At 45.5% G+C, this 18,522-nt stretch overlaps 1 protein-coding gene across 1 annotated transcript in view; it reads left to right on the plus strand.

Moving 5' to 3' along the window:
• The first annotated feature begins 357 nt into the window (after nucleotides 1-357).
• The window catches only part of LOC130837112 (cytochrome P450 4B1), a 28,526-nt gene continuing 10,361 nt past the window's right edge, over nucleotides 358-18,522 (plus strand). Inside the window, exon 1 of the mRNA XM_057709907.1 lies at nucleotides 358-563. Coding sequence (XP_057565890.1) covers nucleotides 384-563 — 180 coding nt within the window. The 5' untranslated portion in view covers nucleotides 358-383. The remainder of the gene's footprint in view (nucleotides 564-18,522) is intronic.

Here is an 18,522-nt window from a genome sequence, read left to right on the forward strand (position 1 = left end):
AGTGTGTAGAAAGTGCCTGAAACATCCAAGGTAGCTTGTATGAAAAAGGTAGTCATTATCATGCCGATGATTACACCAAGAATTGCCTTCTGGTTGCTCCTCTAAGGAACCAAATAGGAAAATCCATTGCCTCATTTCTTTGAGGCCCACCATCTAGTTTTTCTTCAGTTGAGTTTTGGTAGAAATCAGGCAGGCTGTCTCCTCTGTTGTCTGTGGATTTGGGGCCTGTTGTCTCTGCCCTGTGCAGCTCAGCCCAGCCTGGGCTGCTGCTGACTGCAGGGTGTGGCTTGAGTGGGAGCTGGCAGGATGCCTGTGCTCAGAGTATAAGGGAACTTGAGGACAGCAGGAGGCAGGCAGAAACCTGGGTGGCTGTGACTCCAGCCATGGCGTCTATTTTGCTCTCCCTGAGCCTCTCCCATCTGAGCCTGTGGGCTTTTGGACTGATCTTGGTCTTAAGCTCCCTCAAGCTCATTCGTCTGTTGCAGCGGAGGCAGATGCTGGCCAAGGCTATGGACAACTTCCCAGGGCCCCCCACCCACTGGCTCTTTGGGCATGCCCTCGAGGTAAGTGACCAGGAGGAGGGTGGAGAAAGAAAGCAGCCTCCTTACCTTCAGGGAATCTGGCCTAACCCCCTGGGGGCCATGGAGGGAGAACCTATGCTTGGCAGAGGAACGGGGTCCTGGGAGCCGTGGTTCCCATTTGTCTTTTCCACCGGGTCTCCCCCGCACTTTTGCCATTCAAGCTGGCCTCAGGCAGGGGTGGGAGATAGGAGCACTTAGAAGCTGGGACCCAAGTGGGCCACAGACTCTGTCCCATCATTCTGAGACCCAAGGTTCAGACGGAGCTCTGCTGAGGACTTGGGGATAACATGGGGAAAAAGGCCCCGGATAGTCTGATACAACTAAGCAATCTTGTTTAGAGCTTAATCAGCATCCTCTTTGTTCTGTGCAGTGTAAAGATTTGTGTTATTTTGTTGTTGTTTGTTTGTTTTGGCTGCGTTGGGTCTTTGTTGCTGCATGCGGGCTTTCTCTAGTTGTGGCCAGTGGAGGCTACTCTTCATTGTGGTGCGTGAGCTTCTTATTGCGATGGCTTCTCTTGTTGCAGAGCACAGTCTCTAGGCATGTGAACTTCAGTAGTTGCAGCACGCGGGCTCAGTAGTCGTGGCTCGTGGGCTCTAGAGCATAGACTCAGTAGTTGTGGCGCACGGGCTTAATTGCCCCACGACATGTGGGATCTTCCCGGACCAGGGCTCGAAACTGTGTCCCCTGTATTGGCAGGTGGATTCTTAACCACTGTGCCACCAGGGGAGTCCCAAGATTCCTTTTTTTAGGGCAGAAAATGGAAGTGAAGGCAAGGATGAGTGTCCTCACCTGAGAGAACTCCTGGACCATTTAAACAGTTGGTGAATAAATAAATAAATAAATAATTTCAAAAAAAAAAAAAAAAAAACACCTGTTAAGAAAACTAAAAAGAAAAAAAACAAAACAAAACAAACAAACAAAAAAACAGTTGGTGACCCCCAAATTGGGGTTCTCCCCACCACGCCTATGGACTGGGTCGGGAGCCAGGCATCTTCCTGGGCTCAGATTCTGACTCGTCCTTACTAGTTATCTCAGGGCGGTGGGGACCACTTTAGCACCCATTGTCAGGGACAGCTCTTCTTTCCCTTCGTTCATGGGGATGTAGACCAGAGTTTTCCGAACACAGGGGAAGGGACAGCTGCATTGGAATCAACTGGGAGAAGCAGTTTCCTTGGGCCCCAAGCTCTGAAGACCCTAATTAATGTATTGGAACTAGGAGTCTGAATTAAAAAACACCCCCTAGAGGGGTGGGTTCGGGAGGGTGGGAGGGAAGCTCAAGAGGGAGGGGATATGGGGATATATACATAAATATAGCTGATTCACTGTGTTGTACAGTGGAAACTGGCATAGCAGTGTAAAGCAATTGTACTCCAATAAAGATCTGGGAAAAAAACAAACAAATCAAAAACCCTGTGTTTTTTTTTTTTTAAGGATTTATTTTATTATTTATTTTTTATCTGTGTTGGGTCTTCGATGTTGCATATAGGCTTTCTCTAATTCTGGCGAGTGGGGCTACTCTGTGTTATGGTGCATGAGCTTCTCATTGCAGTGGCTTCTATTGTTGTGGGGCACGGGCTCTAGGAGCACGGGGTTCAGTAGTTGCGGCTTGCGGGCTCTAGAGCACAGGCTCAGTAGTTGTGGCACATGGACTTAGCTGCTCCGTGGCATGCGGGATCTTCCCTGACCAGGGCTCGGGCCTGTCTCCCCTGCATTGGCAGGTGGATTCTTAGCCACTGCGCCACTAGGGAAATCCCAATCCAAGTGTTCTGACCTGCAGCCAGAATTGGGAACTCAGGTATAACTGCCAGAGATCAAGACTCAGAGAGAGGAATAATGATGTCTACTACCTCCTGAGTACACTTTTCCCACAGCAGTCTAGGGAATTTCCTTTCCTCCATGATTGACACTAGGGGTGAGCTTTACCTCTGGGTGAGGACTGCCCAGGCTTATTCCTGCCCATACAAATAACTGCCCTCTTACAGTGGCCTAGTAACCTACCTGTATCCTGGAGACATCCAGGAAAGGACAGGATGGGTCTGGGAGATGAATCAGACCCAGGCTTTGCTCTCAAGGAGCTTACTGTCTAGGGCAGAAAACAGACACCAGAGCCTTCCCTGCCCCCAGGCTGCTGGGGTGCCTCACCAGCATTTTGCATCAGTTCCAGGCTTTGTATCTCAGCACTGGTTCTATAGGGTTGTCATCTTCTGTTTACTTGTTCATCTTCCCCACTTGACCTTGACCCCTGAAGGATGGAGATCCAGTCTGATTCTTCCCTGTCCCCTCAGGGAGCAGCACAAAGCCTGCCCAGAGTAGGCATCACTGGATGAACAGAGAGCTCTGGAGAGCGGGGCAGGATATCAATAGAGGAGACAATGGTGGAGAAGACAAGTAGAGGGGCCAGAAGGTGTTTGAGGGGATTGTGCTAAGTACAGGGAAGTTCCCTTCCTGGGAAGGTTGAGGTCCAACCCTAATGTGGGTATGAGAGGCATTTAGGGAGACCTTCAATCCCTTTCCTCTCGTGTCCCCTCCACTTCTCCTTGCCTCCATCAAAGTGGGACTTGCCATCAGCCTGTGGGCTTCCCTGGGACAGAGACTTTGCTCCCCCACCCTCATATCAGGGCCGGCTGCCCTCTTCCCCCCAAGTGCTCCTGCCCCTGCCTTGAGAGTGTGTGGAGGACCTGGAACACAGCTTAGCTCTGGCTTCTTGGCTCAAACACAATTATCTGCAGGGGCTTGGCACCAGGAAGTGTGGGCAAGTCCTGGAGGGGTGGTTTCTCTTAGACACTACAAAGGTTTCCTGGGGAACCATGGCTGGCCCAACACCCCTGCATTCCTCCAGGGATTGGCACCTCTGCTCTCAGCTATATGAACTTATGCCTTTTCATTTAGGACATGATCAGTCTGTACAGAGTAACTGCAAGTTTGATTCTCAGGCCAAGTGGTGATGGAAGGAGGAAAGGAAGGAGGAGGACTGGTTGTGGAAAGAAGGGGCCCCAGAGGCCAGGAAGAGCTATCCATCAGGATTAACTTCTTCCTCTTGGCCTCCAGTTAGTCTGTCCTCTTTTTACCTGTCAGCCTCCTCAATTCTTAGAATGTGTCACCTGAGGCAGGGTCATGTCCTTGTCTTCCAGGGTCCACCTCATTACACTCTGGAGCCCCCTGGGAGGGGCCCACAACTCTGACCTTGGTGGGAAGGGGGAAAAGGGAGAATGCCAACTTCAAGACCAGGAAAGGGGATCCACTGAGACTGTAAAGCCCTCTTCCCTGGCCCTGCTCATTGTTGGGACAGTTCCCTTGACCTTGTGCTAGGTAGTGAAGAGCCCTAGTCTGGGGTGTGGCTTATTTTCCCTCAGCAGACATTGATCATGGGCCTTCACTGTGTTTCCTCTTTGTGCTTCCCTTTCCTTGTCAACAGTGTGGAGAAAAGCATCTTTACCTTGCTGGGTTGGAAGGGGATCAAAAGAGCTAAAGTATAGGTACTTTGCAAACTGCTGGGAAGATAGACACCAGGGGCCAATCATTGCAGAGGGATTCTCGCTGCAAAACACACTGAGGCATTTGCTTCCTTCATCCTCTTCCTTCGTCCCAAATCAACCCAGTTTTTGGGAGCCAGATAAGGTCCCTCTGTTTCCAAGCAACTAGTGTTGCCTGATCAATTACCCTGGGTCTGGCCCTATGTTGAGGCCAGAGCAGGAAGAAACAAGACTAGAGCGGACCCGAGAGGAACCAGTCTGGGGGAGACAGATAACACAGCACAGTGTTTTGTTCCAGATCCATGGGCCCAGGGAAGGGTTGCTGAGGTGAGTTCTAGAAGATCTGCACGTAGCAGCCTGCAGAAGTGCAGAAGGAAGGAAGGAGGATGATACCTGTGCAACAGGAGAGGCTGGAAAGAGTGTTGTGTGTTTAAGAACTTAACTTGTTCAACAGATATTTGTTTCTCAAGGTCTAGTATGTGCCTATGTTTGTAGATCTGTGCTTCTGGAGGGGTGAGAAAGAGGGCAGAGTGGAGAGGATAAAACTGGAGTGCAAGGGGCAGATCACATGAGACTCTGTAGGCCAGGTCAAAAGGCTTTACTTTATTCTGAGTACAAAGGGAACCAGGGAAGGGATTCACACAAGGGAGTGACAAGCTCAGATTTGTGTGGTAGAAAGATTACTTTGGCATTGGGGCAAAGACTGGATTGGCAGAGACTAAACAGGAGGCAGGAGGAGTAGGGTGGAGGCTGAGGCAATAATCTAGGCAGATTTTGAAGGGGTGAGCCAGTGGGATGGAGAGAAGTGAGAGGCAGAGCAGGCTGTCTTGGTGTCATGGGCATGTGTGGGGGGTGGAGGCATTAAAGCCTCCATCGTAGCCAGGTGTGAGGGTGTCAGTGAGGCCCTGCTTCATGCACTAGGAAAAGAGAGGCATAAGACTGCACTGCTCTGGGAACTTTATTAGGCTGTGGCATCAACTTGGCTGGATCAGAGCAGAATTTGGCAAAGTCACGTAAGGAGAGAAAAGTACCCCTTGAGCCTGAAGACTGGGTTGTAACATGGAGGAATCAATTTCTATGTCTAAGTGTAAAAATGTGGGGATCTGAGACCCAGGAAAAGGAGGATCAGGGGCTGGCAGCCCCTGTCAGTGTCTGGGCATAGAAGCCTCGGATTCTGGGTTTGGAGTGTTTCATGGCAGGACCCTCCCCCCGGGAACTGCTACATTTGGCTCTCTAGTTCTGGTTTGCTGATTCCAATGTAAAAGTCGCTTGGTGGATCTGCAGGGGAGAGGGGCAGCCTCAACAGGGCATCCTCCTTAGTATTACTATAAATCTTGGGGAAAACATCATTTCATGTTTCTGGCTGGTATCCGCATGGATGGTGTTTCCATTCCTAGGTGCGGGAGCGGGGAAGATTTGGGGGGCAAACATGCTGTGTTTGTGTTGGGAAATCCAGGGTTTGAAGGGCCTGGAGGATGTCATGCAGAGATATCCAGGGGGTGGTTGGTCATGTTTCTGGAGCTTGGGAGAAAGGTAAGCTGGGATGCGCAGTCCATTTAGGATCCAGCATTGGGTAGATGGCAAAAGTAGCCATGGGAGTAGGTGAGAGCCTCCAGGAAGAAGGTGCAGCGTGGGAGGACACCAGGGTCTGGATTTTGGGGAGGCTCAGTCTTTGATTAACACATGATAGGTGAGGAGCTGCTGAGAGGGGGCATCAGGAAAGGTGGGAGGACATCCAGGAGAGAGCTCAAGAAAGAGGGAGGAGTTGACTGTGTCCCAACAGTGTTGGAGAGGTGGGACGGAGGCAGGAGCAAGCGGAAACAGGGGAGGCAGCTGTTTTGAGAAGTTAGGTTATGAAGGAAGGAGGGCAATGGGGTGTTAGCTAGAGGAGGAAACAGAACCAAAGGAGGTTTTGTTTGGTTTTTGAAGTGTGAGAGACTTGGGCATGTTTTAAAAGCAGATGGGGAGGAGCTGGTAGATAGGGTGGGGTCTAGGTTAGGAAAGAGAGGTGCCAATTGATGGGTGAGTTCCCTGAGGCGAGGACTGGAATCTGAAGGGACTGGCCTTGAATAGTGGGCCTGGCGCCCACTCTACAGGAACAGGAGGGAAGGTGGGGAGGCTGGGAGCAGGCAGGTGGTTCTTCAGGTCGGATGGGTGACTTTAAGGGATCTCTTATCTGATATCTTCTATTTTCTCTGTGAAGTAGAGCAAGGCTGATTGGCCAGGTGCAAGGAACAGAGGAGTGGAGGGGACAATTGAGGAAATCAAATTTTTTGAGAAGCAGATTGTGGCCAACGGTATGGGGTTTTCTAGAAGGTGTTTCTGACAATCTCTGCTCAAATGTCACCTAATAGAGGGCTTCTCTGATCCTCCCAACCCCCTGTCTACAGTAGCAGCCTTGCCACTTATTCTGCTGTATTTTTCTTCCTTGAGTTATCATTACCTGAAATCGTATGACTGCTGTATTTGATTCTTGTTTATTTCCTTCTTTCCCCACTTGGAATGTAAGTTTGGGGAGGGCACGGCTTTGTCCTGTTTACACTGTGTCCCTAGCAACCAGCACCACGCCTGGCATTGAGACTGGGTGCCCTATGCCCATTTGTTGAATGTGTGGATGAATCTCTGGGGGACCCAACTTAGGGCAGCAAAGCCACTCACACAGAGTGAGGACCAATCTCTGCATTCCCCTGGGCTCTTGGGTGCTTCTTGGGCCCCTGCCCTTCTATCTTCCTGGGTGTTTGGATGCTTCCCTGTGCTACCCTCCAACCTGGTTATTCCTGGTGCTGGAGTTCATCTTTGGTGCTGAAGACAGGAAGGTGCTGGGGGCAGAGCATACATAGGCTTTGGTACTGAAAAACCTGGACTTGAAAGTTGTGTGACATTGGGCAAGACCCACCATACTTCCCAGCCAATATGTGGTGACTAGAAGAGTCATGGTGACCCATGTCCATCTCACCCAAAGTGTCTAGGCTCTTCTGTGTTGTGCATTCACATAGATTCTCATATATGTGTGTAACAGTACACTTGTCTCTAAAAGGGAAGATGGAAGATGAAGTCAGCTATTTGTCACTAGAGTTGGGGGGAAATCATTTCTCTGCTCCGTGGGGCATTATTCATAGATCTCCTTCCAAGCTCCCCATGGCTCTCTGCTCAGCCTCACAAACAGTTTTTGTAAACTGAGTTCATTTTTTTTTACCACTGATTTTTACGGTTATTTCAGAGATGTTGCCTCATCTCAATTTTCATTGGTTCTTCTTCTTTTTTTAATTGGAATAACTCTTTTTTCTTTAAGAACTTTTATTGAGATATAGTTGACATGCAATAAACTGCATACATTTAAAGTGTACAATTTGAATTTTTTCTTATTAGTAATGTATATATGGCAATCCCAATCTTCCAATCTCCCAGTCCATCCCCTCCCCCCCTCTGCTTTCCCCACTTGGTGTCCATATGTTTGTTCTCTACATGTGTCTTTATTTCTGCCTGGCAAACCAGTTGATTTGTACCATTTTTCTATATTCTGCATATATGTGTTAATATATGATATTTGTTTCTCTCTTTCTGACTCACTTCACTCTATAATGTCTCTAGGTCCACCCATGTCTCTACAAATGTCCCAAATTTGATCCTTTTAATGGCTGAGTAATATTATATTGTATAAATGTGCCACATCTTCTTTATCCATTCATCTGCTGATGGACATTTAGGTTGCTTCCATGTCCTGGCTATTGTAAATAGTGCTGCAATGAACATTGGAGTGCATGTGTCTTTTTGAATTATGGTTTTCTCTGGGTATATACCCAGTAGTGGGATTGCTGGGTCATATGGTAACTCTATGTTTAGTTTTTCAAGGAACCTCTATACTGTTCTCCATAGTGGTTGTATCAATTTACATTCCCACCAACAGTGCAAGAACATTCCCTTTTCTCCACACCCTCTCCAGAATTTACTGTTTCTAGATTTTCTGATGATGCCCATTCTAACCAGTGTGAGGTGATACCTCACTGTAGTTTTGATTTGCATTTCTCTAATAATTAGTGATGTTGAGCAGCTTTTCATGTGCCTCTTGGCCATCCATATGTCTTCTTTGGGGAAATGCCTATTTAGGTCTTCTGCCCATTTTTTGGTTGGGTTTTTTGCTTTTTTGATATTGAGCTGCATGAGCTGTTTGTATATTTTGGAGATTAATCCTTTGTCTGTTGATTTGTTTGCAAGTATTTTCTCCCCTTCTGAGGATTGTCTTTTCATCTTACTTATAGTTTCCTTTGCTGTGCAGAAGCTTTTCAGTTTCATTAGGTCCCATTTATTTATTTTTGTTTTTACATCCATTACTTTAGGAGTGGGTCAAAAAAGATCTTGCTGTGATTTATGTCAAAGAGTATTTTTCCTATGTTTTCCTCTAAGAGTTTTATAGTGTCTGGCCTTACATTTAGGTCTTTAATCCATTTTGAGTTTCTTTTTGTGTATGGTGTTAGGAAGTGTTCTAATTTCATTCTTTTACATGTAGCTGTCCAGTTTTCCCAGCACCACTTATTGAAGAGGCTGTCTTTTTTCCATTGTATATCCTTGCCTCCTTTGTCATAGATTAGTTGACTGTAGTTTATCTCTGGACTTTCTATCTTGTGCCACTGATCTATATTTCTGTTTTTGTGCCAGTATCATATTGTCTTGATTACTGTAGCTTTGTAGTATAGCCTGAAGTCAGGGAGTCTGATTCCTCTAGCTCCATTTTTTTTTCCCTCAAGATTGCTCTGGCTATTCATGGTCTTTTGTGTCTCCATACAAATTTTTGGATTTTTGGTTCTAGTTCTGGAAAAAATGCCATTGGTAATTTGATAGGTATTGCATTGAATCTGTAGATTGCTTTGGGTAGTATAGTCATTTTCACAATATTGATTCTTCCAATCCAAGAACATGGTAGGTCCCTCCATCTGTTTGTGTAATCTTTGATTTCTTTCATGAGTGTCTTAACTTTTTTTTTTGGGCACACGGGCTTAGTTGCTCCGTGGCATGTGGGATCTTCCTGGAGCAGGGATCGAACTCATGTCCTCCGCATTGGCAGGCAGACTCCCAACCACTGCGCCACCTAGGAAGTCCTCATGAGTGTCTTACAGTTTTCTGAGTACAGGTCTTTTACCTCCTTAGTTAGGTTTATTCCTAGGTATTTTATTCTTTTGGTTGCAATGGTGAATGGGATTGTTTCCTTAATTTCTCTCTCTGATCTTTCATTGTTAGTGTATAGAAATGCAAGAGATTTCTGTGTGTTAATTTTGTATCCTGCAACTTTACCAAATTCATTGATTAGTTTAAATAATTTTCTGGTGGCATCTTTAGGATTTTCTATGTATAGTATCATGTCATCTGCAAACAGTGACAGTTTGACTTCTTCTTTTCCAATTAGAATTCTTTTTGTTTCTTGTTCTTCTCTGATTGCTGTGGCAAGGACTTCCAAAACTATGTTGAATAGTAGTGGAGAGGGTGGACATCCTTGTCTTGTTCCTGATCTTAGAGGGAATGCTTTCAGTTTTTCACCATTGAGAATGATGCTTGCTGTGGGTTTGTTGCATATGGCCTTTATTATGTTGAGGTAGATTCCTTCTACGCCCACCTTCTGGAGAGTTTTTATCATAAATGGGTGTTGAATTTTGTCAAAAGCTTTTTCTGCATCTATTGAGATAATCATGTGGTTTTTATCCTTCAATTTGTTAATATGGTGTATCACATTGATTGATTTGTGTATATTGAAGAATCCTTGCATTCCAGGGATAAACCCCACTTGATCATGGTGTATGATCCTTTTAATGTGTTGTTGGATTCTGTTGGCTAGTATTTTGTTGTGGATTTTTGCATCTAAATTCATCAGTGATATTGGTGTGTAGTTTTCTTTTTTTGTAGTATCTTTTTCTGGTTTTGGTATGAGGGTGACGGTGGCTTCATAAAATGAGTTTGGGAATGTTCCTTCCTCTGCAATTCTTTGGAAGAGTTTGAGAAGGATGGATGTTAGCTGTTCTCTAAATGTTTGATAAAATTCACCAGTGAATCCTTCTGGCCCTGGACTTTGGTTTGTTGGGAGATTTTTAATCACAGTTTCAATTTCATTACTTGTGATTGATCTGTTCATATTTTCTATGTCTCCCTGATTCAGTCTTGGAAGGGTGTACCTTTCTAAGAATCTGTCCATTTCATCCAGGTTGTCCATTTTATTTGGCATATAGTTGCTTATAGCAGTCTCTTATGGTGCTTTTTATTTCTGCGGTGTCCATTGTAACTTCTCCTGTTTCATTTCTAATTTTATTGATTTGTGTCCTCTCCCTCTTTTTCTTGATTAATCTTGCTAAAGATTTATCAATTTTATCTTCTCAAAGAAGCAGCTTTTAGTTTTATTGATTTTTGCTATTGTTTTCTTTGTTTCTATTTCATTTATTTCTGCTCTGATCTTTATGATTTCTTTCCTTCTGCTCACTTTGGGGTTTCTTAGTTCTTCTTTTTCTAATTATTTTAGGTGTAAGATTAGGTTGTTTATTCGATATTTTTCTTGTTTCTTGAGGTAGGACTGTATTGCTATAAACTTCCCTATTAGAACTGCTTTTGCTGCAACCTATAGGTTTTGGGTTGCTGTGTTTTCATTGTTATCTGTCTCTAGACTTTTTTTGATTTCCTCTTTGATTTCTTCAGTGATCTGTTGGTTATTTAGTAACATATTGTTTAGCCTCCATGTGTTTGTGTTTTTTACAGTTTTTTTTCCTGTAATTGATTTCTAATCTCATAGTGTTGTGGTCAGAAAAGATGCTTGATATGATTTCAGTTTTCTTAAATTTACCAAGGCTTGATTTGTGACCCAAAATGTGATCTATCCTGGAGAATGTTCCATGTGCACTTGAGAAGAATGTGTAATCTGCCCTTTTTGAATGTAATGTCCTATAGATATCTATTAAATCTAGCTGGTTTATAGTATTGTTTAAAGCTTGTGTTTCCTTATTAATTTTTTGCCTGGATAATCTGTCCATTGGTGTAAGTGGGGCGTTAAAGTCCCCCACTATTATTGTGTTACTCTCAATTTCCTCTTTCATAGTTGTTAGCATTTACCTTATGTATTGAGGTGTTCCTATATTGGGTGCATATATATTTGTAATTGTTATCTCCTCTTCTTGGATGGATTCCTTGATCTTTATGTAGTGTCCTTTCTTGTTTCTTGCAACATCTTTTATTTTAAAGTCTGTCTTATCTGATATGAGTATTGCTACTCCAACTTTCATTTGATTTCCATTTGCATGGAATATCTTTTTCCATCCCCTCACTTTCAGTCTGTATGTGTCCCTAGGTCTGAGGCAGGTTTCTTGTAGACAGCATATACATGAGTCTTGTTTTTGTATCCATTCATCCAGTCTGTGTCTTTTGGTTGGTGCATTTAGTCCATTTACATTCAAGGTAATTATTGATATGTATGTTCCTATTATCATTTCCTTACTTGTTTTGTTTTTGGTTCTGTAGGTCTTTTTCTTCTCTTATGTTTCCCACTTAGAGAAGTTCCTTTAGCATTTGTTGTAGGGCTGGTTTGGTGGTGCTGAATTCTCTTAGCTGTTGCTTGTCTGCAAAGCTTTTGATTTCTCCCTCAAATCTGAATGAGATCCTTGCTGGGTAGAGTATTCTTGGTTGTAGGTTCTTCTCTTTCATCACTTTAAATATATTGTGCCACTTCCTTCTGGCTTGGAGAGTTTCTGCTGAGAAATCAGCTGTTAACCTTATGGGAGTTCCCTTGTATGTTATTTGTCATTTTTCCCTTGTTGCTTTCAATAACTTTTCTTTGTCTTTAATTTTTGTCAATTTTACTACTATATGTTATGGCATGTTTCTCCTTGGGTTTATCCTGCCTGGGGCTCTCTGTGCTTCCTGGACTTGGGTAGCTATTTCCTTTCCCATATTAGGGAAGTTTGCAACTATAATCTCTTCCAATATTTTCTTGAGTCCTTTCTCTCTCTCTTCTCCTTCTGGGACTCCTATAATGTGAATGTTGGTGCGTTTAACATTGTCCCAGAGGTCTCTTAGGCTGTCTTCAGTTCTTCTCATTCTTTTTTCTTTCTTCTTTTCTGTACCAATGATTTTCACCACTCTGTCTTCCAGGTCACTTATTCATTCTTCTGCCTCAGTTAATCTGCTATTGGTTCCTTCTAGTGTATTTTTCATTTCAGTTATTGTGTTGCATATCTCTGTTTGTTTGTTCTTTAATTCTTCCAGGTCTTTGTTAAACTTTCCTTGCATCTTTTCCTTTTTTTTTTCTTTTTTTAATTTTTGGTATAGACTTCCTTTTTTTTTAAGCTCTTTATTGGAATATAATTGCTTCACACTGTTGTGCCAGTTTTTTCTGTACAGCAAAGTGAACCAGCTGTATTTATACATATATCTCCATATCCCCTCCCTCCCATGACTCCCTTCCGCCCTCCCTACCCCACCCCTCTAGGTCATCATCAATCATCGCGTTGATCTCCCTGTGTTATGCAGTAGCTTCCCACTAGCCATCTATTTTACATTTGGTAGTGTATATATGTCAGTGCTACTCTCTCACTTCGTCCCAGCTTCCCCTTCACCCCTGGCCCCCATCCTCAAGTCTGTTCTCTACATCTGCAACTTGCATCTTTTCAATCCTTGCATCCAGTCTTTTTTCAAAGTCCTGAATCATCTTCCCTATCATTATTCTGAATTCTTTTTCTGGAAAGTTGCCTATCTCCACCTCATTTAGTTGTTTTTCTGGGGTATTATATTGTCCATTCATCTGGTAGCAAGTTCTCTGCTTTCTCATTTTCTCTGTCTTTATGTGGCTGTGGTTTTCAGTTCCACAGAATGAAATACTGCTGATACTGCTTGATACTGCTGTCTGCCCTCTTGTGGAGGAAGCTATCTAAGAGACTTGTCCATACTTCCTAATGGGAGGGATTGGTGGTAGGTAGGGCTGGGTGGGCAGAGCTCAGTAAATCTTTAATCCGATTTGGTGGATGGAGCTCAGTAAAACTTTAATCTGCTTGTCTGCCAATGGGTGAGGCTGCGTTCCCACGCTGTTGGTTGTTTGGCCTGAGGGACCCAGCACTGGAGCTTACAGGCTCTTTGGTGGGGCTAATGGTGGACTCAAGGGCTCACGCCAATGAGCACTTCCCTGAACCCCTGCTGCTAGTGTCTCTGTCCCCAGGTGAGCCACAGCTGCCCCCCACCTCTGCAGGTAACCCTCCAACACCAGCAGGTAGGTCTGGTTCAGTCTCCTGTGGGGTCACTGCTCCTTCCCCCTGGCTCCCAGTGTGCACACTACTTTCTGTGTGCCCTCCAGGAGTGGAGTCCCTGTTTCCCCCAGTCCTGTGGAGGTCCTGCCATCAAATCCCACTGGCTTTCAAAGTCTGATTCTCTGGGGATTTCCTCCTCCTGTTGCCAGACCCGCAGGTTGGGAAGCCTGACATAGGGCTCAGAACCCTCACTCCAGTGGGTGGACTTCTCTGATATAACTGTTCTCCAGTTTGTGAGTCGTCCACCCAGAGGTTATGGGATTTGATTTTATTGTGATTGCACCCCTCCTACTGTCTCATTGCGGCTTCTCCTTTGTCTCTGGATGTGGGGTGTCTTTATTGGTGAGTTCCAGTGTCTTTCTGTCAATGATTGTTCAGCAGTTAGTTGTAATTCCGGTGCTCTTGCAAGAGGGAGTGAGCACACGTCCTTCTACTCTGCCGTCTTGAAGCGTCTCTCTTTGGTTCTTCTTGACAGGCACTCCTAACCCTTTAGGTCTGACTACACAGATTTGCTGTCCTTGACACTGCCTGGGGCTCATGCAAATGTTGAGTGCTAACCAATCTGGTGTGTGTGGAAGCAGTGCCCATGGGGTGGGGGAGACTGAGACTAGAACACCTGAGCCCACCTAGGGATGACCATCCTGGAGGAAAGCAGACCCAGGAGCATCTGGCCCCCAACTCCCAATGGGCAGTGGGAGCCTATGTGACTCCAGAGAGCACACTGGAGACTCATGGGGAAGGTCACAGGCAGGCAGCTTTCAGTTTGGTGACTAAGAAGTTATTTAAAGAATTAAGACAGCCCAGAGATGGTTAGGCCTTTTTGAAAAGTAGTGAGTTTCTTGTCACTAGAGATGTTTGATCTCTTAGGGCAGGGTGAAGGAACTGGGCCAGGCAACTCTGGGTCCTGGGAATCAGAGATCAGCATGACCTGCCTCAAGGGAGCCCCGACATGCTGAGGAAGAGGAAAGCCCACTATCTTCCCTCCCTAAATTTTTTTTTCTGAACTTCTATCACCATTGTGTGAGCAGATTTATATGTTCCACAAATGAGAGCTGTGGTTTCAGTAGACTGGCTAAGCGGGTATTGTGTTTCTTAAACACTCGCTCACTGAACTTCAGCTCAACTGGTTGTCGGCTTGGGCAGGCTTGTTAACAGGAGGAGCAGAAAGCGCCTCAGTCAAGATCCCAGTTGGCTTGACTCATGTGGAATGGTTATCTTTGTCTTTGGGATGTACTATAAAGAGAGGGTGTGGTTTGGCAATGTTGAGGTCTCTTTCAGATGTACTCCTGGGAGCAAAACTTCCCATGGTTCTCGGGGAGCAGAGAAGAGAGTGGTGCCTATGCCTGCTCTTCCCATTCCCTTCTATTGTTTATTCTTGGTGAGGTCTACAAGGAGTGCAAATGTGAGGATGAGGGGCATGCTGCTGTAGAGCCAGGGTCAGTGAATTATCTCCATGACTTGCTCCTTTCCTGCTTCCTTCCTTCTGGAGAAAAACAAGCTGGTCTAGACCTCAGAGCCTTGTAGGTATCCCAGCTTGGGGCATCTGAGGACGGGTCTGAGATGTCCAGTTGTGTAACCCAGAGAAGTTAGCCAGGCAGCCATGACCCCTAGAGAGAGGAGGCCCCAGCTCTTTTGATGGGGCTGCAGCTCCACTAGTGAGGCCAGGTGCCGAGAGCTATCCTCACTCCTGCCAGGCTCCTGGGCCAATCAAGGGCATGCAGGAGGAAGCTAGGCATGGGGAGGCAGAGCTAGATCAGGCTGCGAACATGTCAGCATGTCAGAGTCTCCTGCCCTCAGTGGGGATGCTGTTGGTGGGGGGCGGGGGGCGTATTCATGGCTGAGGGAGAGAAGAATGAGGCTCAGATGAACCAGATCAGCCAAGGGTTCCTTCCAACCCTGAGATCCTGTGAGTCTGGCTTCTTTGTGACTTACGCCCCTCCCTGTCCCCTGTCAGTTGGACTCCATAGACCCAAGAGGGATGGAGAGAAGGGGCACAGCCATGGTGATCAGAATGTTGGCAAAGAAAACCTAGGAGGGCATATGGGAAAATAAGGGAGAAGCGGAGGGAAGGGGCTACTTCCAGGGACACCAAACAGGAAGGAAGCAGGAAAGGAGTCAGTGACACCAGAAGGAAGGTTCTCTTTTACTGATGGGCAGAGATGATGCTGATCACTTGTAACCTTTTGGACATTGTGCTTACAAGGGCAATGAAATTCTGACAGCACTTCTGGGTTGAAATCAGGAAAATGAGTTCAGAGGCAGAGAGGGAAGGGCTCTATGGGGAGATTACACTGGACTCTACAGAGGGCCAGAAGGAGAGGAACCCCAGAGAAGCCCCAGATGGGTGGCTGGAGACCAAAGTAGCCAAGCCCAGTCCCCAGAGACCTTGGGAGAAGTGGCTTGGGCTAGACAAGGATTCCTGGGGCTAAATTTTCAGACGTCATGTGTCCTTCTTCAAAGTTGTTTCCTGAAAGATACAATATGGATTAATTGAGTGGCTGAGGACTATGAAAGGCAACTTTACAGGGAGGAAAAACTAGGCCAACACTTGTACAGACTTCATCATGAATGGCACACCCAAGGATTTTGCAGTACACAGTTTATACAGCCGAACACAGCAACCCTGACAGGCTTCAATATGTGGAAGAGAATGTGGGGCTGTAACCTGAATTAGAGCACTACTAACCTACAAGCAATGGAAGAAAGTCAGTTCACATCTCCGAATGAAATCTCAGTTTTCTCATCTGTAAAATGAGAGTAATTGTCTGTTCTGTATCAGGTACATGAAGCAATCTATGAATTCACTCACATAGCACCTGTCATATGCGCATTTGTCCCCTTCCATGCCCTATGTTGAGAGAGAGAGAATGTGGAAAGAAGCAGTGATTCTGGACATTAGCCAGAGCAGGCAGGCTAGGGCCATCTGGGGAAATCCAAAAAGAATCGATGTTGTTGTTTATCACACAGGGAGTGCTAGTGGTGGCCTTTCTTTGACTCCCCAGATTGAGTGAGACTTTGGGCTGGTTCCTAATGAGACTGACTATCTCTGGCCAGTGTTTAGATTAGCCAGATGCTTTGTATGTCTTCTCCCTCCTGTTTTGTCTTCTTTCTTTGTCTTCTCCTTTTTCATTCCATTCATTTGGCACACAGTTTATCAAGTATGTTCTATGTTTCCCTGCTGAGCTCCATGGTGACTTGGGGTTGCCGTACACATGATCTGTGCACTTGGGACACTCATGGCCCACGGGGGTCCTGGGTGTGAATCCCAGCTCCATTGCTAACCAGCCGTATGACTGAAATTCCTGTCCTCAGCTATAAAGTGGGAATTATGATGGTACCTATATTATAGAATTTTCTGACGGGTAAACGAACCAATTTGTGTAGCAGGATTAGCTCTGTGTCTGAATACATCAAATGCTCAATGAATGTCAATGTTAGTTTCATTAATTTTTTTTTTGTCATAGATACAGGCAATTATAGCACAAAGCAGAGTGTGGGTAAGGTCTTCTCAGTGCTGGAGAGGTCTAGCCACACAGCTGATGTTCTACAGTTGTCAGGCTTCCAGGGGAACAGAGTTGGAGAGTGTAACCCAAGGTCAGCTTCCCATGTAACAGGGGAAAAGATTTGGTTAACCCTTTACCCACAGTTGGAAGTATCTCAGGGCATGATCAGAGCACATTCTTTAGTGCAATTTGGGGGCGTTCAGGAGGAGGAGATGGCAGGAGATGCAGGGATGAGGCTTGGAGGAAGATGTGGGGGAAAGGTAGGTTTGAAGGGCAGAGAACTTCTAGTCAAGGGCATATCTTGCACAGGATCCAGTGCTAGGGCCTTACAGACATTATATTAGTTCAGAGCCTTGAGTGCCACACGACCTCACCTAATTACACACATGCCTTGCATGTTCATTCATGTCACAGCAATCCTCTGCAGTAGGTCTTATATCCCCATTTTACAGCTGAGGAGAGTAAAATTCAGAGAACCTAAAGAACATGTCCAAGTTCACACATCTGAAAAATAGGGAAAATCAATATTCAAACCCAGGTCTGTCAAGCTGCAAAGATTGCAGACTGTGGAATCAACTTTCCTTGGTTCACATCCCGGCTCCTTTACAAGCTGTGAGTTCTCATGCAGCAACTTCAGATCTCCGTACCTTAGGCCCCTCTTCCCTAACATGGGAAGAGAGGTTGTGAGGATTCAATGGGTAAAGATGTAAGGTGCTTAGAAGAAGGCCTGGCACACAGCAGGTGCTTAACAAAGATTAGCTGTTACTATACCATCTCCAAAACTATGGCGCCCACCCATGGGCAGGCCACTGAAGGTTTTAAGTGTATCTCTAAAGGGCTCCCTCCAAATAGGGAAAAATGGATGAATATATAACGGTACATTGGTGCAGTGGAATACTAGGCAGTTGTTAGAAATACTGAGGGGCAGTTAAATGCACTAGTTTGAAAAGAAGGACAAAATATGTTAAATTAAAAAAGGCAAGTTTTGTAAAAGTATTTATCATATACCCCATTTACATAAAACACCTCTGGGTGAGTAGATGTGGCTAGAAAAACCTCCAAAGAGCACATACCACCCTGTGGATGACCTCTCCAACCTTATCTCAGGCCACTGTCCCCCCTGGTAGCAGCTCCTCGGAGACACCACACTTTTTCCTACTCCAGACACTCTGTGTTTGCTGTTCCCTCTACCTCTGCTCTTCCCTCACTCTTCACATGGTCAGCTCCTTATCCTCCTTCCAGTTTGACCTTGACTGTCCCCTCTAACAAGAGTCCATCTTGGGTGACACTATCTCAGCAGGGCCTCCCTGGTAGTCTCTCTCCCAACGCTGTGTTTATTTCCTTCTTAGTACTCACGACTGTCTGTAATCCTTTTACTCCATTGCTCACTTATTTATTATGTCTTCCCCCCACAGAATGGAAGGGCAGCACCATGTTTCTCTCATTCTCTTGAGATGGGGCTCTGCACATAGTGGGTCCTCAAGAAAAAAACATGTCTCATGACTTACCAGGGGTGGAATTCTGTATTAAATAACAAGCTGGAATTCTCTTTCAAATGAAAAATTTTGATGCTGAAATGGAATCTCTTTCTGGCTGTAGTGGAGATAGAGGGTTGGTGACAGGCACCAGATGGATGTAGGTTGGCCAGTTTGGGGTTGCTGAGCTCACCCAGGGGCAATAAGAGGGTGGCTTGGCC

This window comes from Hippopotamus amphibius, chromosome 1 (assembly GCF_030028045.1).
Source record: "Hippopotamus amphibius kiboko isolate mHipAmp2 chromosome 1, mHipAmp2.hap2, whole genome shotgun sequence".
In the NCBI taxonomy this organism is placed as follows: domain Eukaryota; kingdom Metazoa; phylum Chordata; class Mammalia; order Artiodactyla; family Hippopotamidae; genus Hippopotamus; species Hippopotamus amphibius.